The sequence below is a fragment of the Halyomorpha halys genome, unplaced genomic scaffold (genome assembly GCF_000696795.3).
Source record: "Halyomorpha halys isolate HHAL.00 unplaced genomic scaffold, Hhal_1.1 Scaffold505.1, whole genome shotgun sequence".
NCBI classification, from domain to species: Eukaryota; Metazoa; Arthropoda; class Insecta; order Hemiptera; family Pentatomidae; genus Halyomorpha; species Halyomorpha halys.
The window spans coordinates 643534-649193 of NW_027114634.1; the positions used below are offsets into that span (position 1 = coordinate 643534).

The 5660-nt window shown below is 36.5% G+C and overlaps 1 protein-coding gene across 4 annotated transcripts in view; it reads left to right on the forward strand.

Annotated features, from left to right (window-relative positions):
- LOC106683675 (EF-hand domain-containing family member B) overlaps window positions 1-5660 on the forward strand; it is a 41406-nt gene that overhangs the window by 19835 nt on the left and 15911 nt on the right. For all 4 annotated transcript variants that reach the window (XM_067051780.1, XM_067051781.1, XM_067051779.1 and 1 more), the window contains one exon: window positions 3136-3337. In XM_067051780.1, the coding sequence (XP_066907881.1) occupies window positions 3136-3337 (202 nt within the window). The remainder of the gene's footprint in view (window positions 1-3135; window positions 3338-5660) is intronic.

Here is a 5660-nt window from a genome sequence, read left to right on the forward strand (position 1 = left end):
ACGGTCCTGCGCTTTTTGGGTTCTTTGATGCTCTCAATAGTTACAACATTATGTTCTCTTATTATTATCACCCTGAATGGTCCCTCGTATCGCTGTATCTCCTTACCCCTGTTTGATCCCAACTTTCTATATACAATTGTCCCAATTTTTATCATTCCCTTCCTATCTGTGAGGTTTAAATTCTCCCTAGCTACTCTCATGGTTTTTTCCCTCTCCAATTTTCCCCGGACTTTTTCCTAGTGACAGTCCGCCGCCGTGCCCTTGTAGTCCCGCCGGATTGCCTTTGGCATTGCCACGTCCGGTGCCAGCCCTTGGTCTGCCTGGTATCGCTCAGCGTTCCGTGAAGCCGCTCTACACCTCCTCTACTTTTGGGGTGTCCTAGTATGTTGAGGTGCCATATCACATCCAGGTCCTTCATTTCCTTTCGTATCAAAGAATTGTCAAATTCTCTTCCACCATCCGATGAGATGCGTTCGGGAACTCCGTAGAACTGAAACCACAAGCGGAGAGCTGCCAATACTGCTTCTGAAGACCTATCTTGCACCTGGTGCGCCATTGCAGCCTTACTAAAGAGGTCAATCATGGTCACCCATTTGTACCCCTTCCATGTAAATGTGTCGATTTGTAAATCTTTGAGTGGTGCATCTGTGTGGTGTCTACTCCGGACTTCCTTCAGGCGGATGTGTGTCGCATTTAGTGCATAGACAAACCTCGCAGCTTCCTACAACCTCTGATATTCCTCTTCCTCATTCCCCACCAAAAGTATCTTCTCTTTAACGCTTGCATAGTCTCATGGATTCCCCGATGATACAGTAAGGTGACTTCTCTTTGTTGTTCTTCTTCCAGAAGGGTTTCCACCATCTTGATCTTCTCCCAAACGGTGTCGTTGCCAACGTACAGGTGATGTTTTTCTCCAGGCTTGGAAGCAGTCTTTAAAATTCCACAGATCTGGTCATTCTTCACGCCTGGTTGCGACCAGATCGTCGTTATTTTACTTCTCCCGTACTCACTATGTTTAATTTTGGTCATTCCGGTGGTTTTCGTCTTCCAAATAATTTGTTTCTTCTTGTCATTAATTATTTCCTCCATTTCCTCTATGTCCCATGGTCTTTCTTCAGCCAACAGAGGTACTCCCAGTTCTTCAAGATGAACTGTGCGTGTAAACAAAATGTGTTCCCCAATGGTAATAATTCAATATTGTTGCGGATGGTTCTCAATCGACGATATACGATTGTACCCAATACTAGTGAACCCGTTTTAGACAGTGGGACGGTAATTTTCTTTAATGACTCGTAGTTGTTTTACGCTTATCAACTCTTTCCGTACTTTCGCCCGTCTCTAGGTGCTGCTCCCATTTTTGATGAAGTTTCACTCTGAGATCGTTATTATTAGTTGTGATAAGGTCTACCCTATCGCGACGACTTTGTCCGAACAATCTCTACTGGTGATAAGCCAGTGGCCGCATGGATTGTGTTGTTATAAGCTATTACCACGCACGGAATGGCTTCGTATGGTTCGAGATATTTTATTAAATATGGAGCTAATGAAATGATAATACCACTACAAGCATTTTTTCAAAAGAAATGGGACAGTAAGGTTATTCCGAAGGACTGGGAACATAATATCATAGTGCCATTACATAAGAAAGATAGCACAACAGAATGTGGTAACTACAGACCAATATACTTATCCCAAGTAACATACAAACTGTACACCACTATTCTAGAAAGCAGGTGAGCCAAAACTAGAAGAAGACCATGCCGGATTCTGATCGGAAGACAAACATGTTCGCCCTCAAAACTATCGTAGAAAAGGCATGGGATAGAAATCAGAGTAATATTGCTTTTTTTGGACCTAAAAGCAGCCTTCGATTCAGTACCCCGATATGAAATTTGGAGGGCACTCCAAGAGCCAAGAGAATTCCTGCAGACCTCCTGGAAGCGATTAAATCAACTTATCGAAGCCCTAAAGGAATAGTGCGTATCAATGGCCGAGAGTCAAAGCAATTTTCTTTGAAAGAGCCGAAAGAGGTGTGAAACAAGGATACAGCCCCAGTCTATTATTGTTTATTGTCTTTATTGATGAAATCTACAAAATATGCAGGAGAAGAACTGTTTGGACTGTAGTCGGTATGTGGAACATGAGGACGGTACAAGTTCAGGCGTTTCCATGTGCTGACGATATCATGCGAGTGACAGACTCTGTGGAAAAATTGCAACGATAAATAGATTGGCAACAATAACTCGCTCGCAAAGGAATGAGTATTAACAGCTACAAGAGCAAGATTATAACTGTTGCCAGAGATGAAGTGGACGTGGGCAATATGAGAATAGTTTGCTATGATGAAATTTTGGAAAGAGTGGACTTCTATACCTACCTTAGAACAATTTTCAATAAATCTGGTAAAATAGACCAAGAAGTGTCCAATAGGATAAATAAAGCAAATGATATTTACTACTAGATATGCAATAAATTTGTGGGAAAGAGGGAGGCAGGTAAAGCTATCAAACCCCAGACTGGTTCGTTTCCTATGTATGGCTGGGTATTTAGTAAACCTTATTAATGTTCATTTTTTTCATTGTCATTGTGAAATAAAATAATCAATCCAGAGTATAATTATTAAAGTCGCATGCCAGGGTATCCAAGAAATCGTTAGTGCCATTTTGGGGCTAAAGTTTATAGTAAGACACGTTTATCGGCAATTATGCTGACGCAATTAAGAGTGAATGATGTCCGATTTGATACACAGACATTGGGAAGGCTGGGGGTGAAACGGTCGACGAAAACAAAATAAAAAGGAATAAAATCTGTCCCATTGTTCAAAATATAATCGTGATACAGAAACAAGGACAGGCTAAAAATGTGTTTTTTGACAAATTTGACAAACGCCTAGATTCGTTGAAAAATTTGGACTGATTATAATACTTTCCATACCTAAGCAGAACTGAAAGTAAAACTTGTGATCCAAGTAATGTTTTTAACACATTAAGTCTGACTTAAAGGAAAATCTTACTCCAAAACTAACATACTTCACTTCAAAAAATTTCATAATGAAGATGAAAAACATAGTTCAATTAAACATAGTTTTAAAATTTATTTATTTTTAAATGAAGTATTGACTTTGTGTTTTTTTAGGGAGGCTGTAGCTGCTTACCCCTTTCAATGGTTTACAACGTCTGCAATAGTTTTGGCCTGTTCTTCGATAACGAAATATATGAGGCAGTTTTGAAAAAACTAGGAATTCTTCAAGGAGAAAATACTGATACTGTTAGCTACTCTGCATTCTGCAATTTGCTCGACTTCACTAAGCCTTTTCCGGTACTGCCTAAAATTGATGGTAATGCATTTCATTTTGTATAAATTAGTTTTATTAATATTCTTAATTATAATTTCATAATTCTTCACAAACTAATGGTGTGTAAAAATAAAATAAAGGGTAGAAACGTTTGTTTACCCTTACAAAACAGGAAGGATAAGTGATTGCACCTGAATATAGGGGACAATGACGACAATCCTATAATTATTTTGTTACAACAGTAATTTGGACTAGGGGAAAATTGAAACTTGTTAAAACCCAGCAAACGAAGAAAATTTAAAACGCAAAAGGTCGGTAAAAGGTAGTTCCGCTCTTTTATAAGTTCTTTGCGGTTAAATTTACATTACAAATTTGCGACCCCGACAGACGACTGGATGTTTTTATTTAATTCCCGAAAAAGCCTATACTGTTTGCTGATTTCGTACTACCTCAAAACGTACCTTACGTATACTACCTTCTCCCCAAAAACATTATGCACATTTTTTTCAAGAAGAGCAAATTTGCTAAAATGCAAATTGGAGATACAGTGTTTTTTTTTTTTATATTTACATAAATAATAATGATATTCTTTATTTAGCCAAATACAAGTACCAAGTACAAGTAGTATTGTAGTAGACTAATACAACAGCAAATACAAATTGGTCTTCAGTAACTTTGAGTAATAATATAATAATATATATATTTTAAAAAATATTTATTTATTGCTATTTACAACTGTACATTATAATACATTTAGTAAATCTGATCCAAGTTAAATAGGAGTGTTACAGGCGTGTAGAGAAACTACCCATTGGTAGCACTCTAATCACATTTTACATTAGCTGGTCTCGTGGCCATCTTCTTTTCAGGCGCCTCGGAGGATTGTCAGGAATGGAAGAGGATGAATATAATAATATTAAATTTCGTTTTCACTGTATAAGTAGCAAAAATTAGTTCATGACATTTCACAATGAACCAGCATTAACTGTAGACATCAAACTAATATTAACATGTTTGTTAGAAATAGTAATGGTAATAAGATTCCACTATTACTGAAGTAAACAGGAGGCATCAAAATGTTTGTATTAAAAAATGATATGAACAATTTTCATAAAGAATGTTGCTAGTAACATTCCAGTTTAAAAGCATCTCAGTACTTATGTTACGTTTCGTATGATTAACTATTTTTGTAATATAAACTGTTACACAGAATCAAAGATCATTGGAGAGTGATGAGAAGGAACTTAGTATCGTTTCATAAGCTCTAGAACACGGGTTTGGAGGTTTCAGATATGTATGTTAAGCTGTCTTTACAAGTTTGTCACTTGCCGTAAGTCCTAAGTACCTAATAAGATACTTATTAATTTTATTGCTCAGACATATAATGGTACTATAAATGTATATTTGTACAAAAATAAACGCTTAAATTACAAGATTTGTAACAATGTATTTACACCCAATTGATAGAATTTTAAAATATACAATCTTACAATTATAGTTAATTATTTAGGTTTAGATTTAGATTTATAGCATCCATTTCTAACTAAACACTCTACAAAATTTGGGCATGTCACTTACATTTATATGAATTTCAAGTCATACAGGAATCGGAGAAACGCGCCGATCGAACTGCAAGAGAAGCTCTCGAGACGGGGTAAAGCAATTTTAATTCCATCAGTAATGAGCAAACCCCTCAAAAAGGAAATCAAAGATAGATGGCAATCTTTGTGGAACGAAAGCCCAAGGAGTAAACTAAAAATTATTAAAAAGGACCTGGGGTACCTCCAGCCCTTCTCCAGTGAGAAGGTCGTACTGACAAGACTCTTAATAGGTCACACGAGGCTCACTCAACTCTATCTTATCTCAAAACAAAACCTCCGAAATGTCAATATTGTAACAAGAATTTGACAATTAGCTAAATCTCCAAGTAATGCCCCTATTTCACTTCAAACCACAATAGCTTTGTATTGAACCCGAACATTTTAAAAACTCCATGATGATGATACAAAAAATCAAATTAGTATTTTAGTTTTTGAAATTAAAAAGTTTTATTTAGAGCCATAAATATAACATAATAATAATAATAAAATAAAACAAGTGTGAGCAAAATAAAAAATAAATAGCGTCGATGTCCAATGATGTTTTACGCCATTAAACAAAAAGAAACAAATATATTTAATTATTGATTAGTGATGCGGCGAGAGGGATGCGCCGGGATCTCTTGAGCTCTGCTCTACCCCTCACACGTGGGGGATAGAGTGGGCTCAGGGATCCTCAGGTCGATTGTGTAAATATTGTATATATTATTTTCATTCATTATTTTATCATTATGTTATTTTATTTATTTATTTTTCATACAGATAGT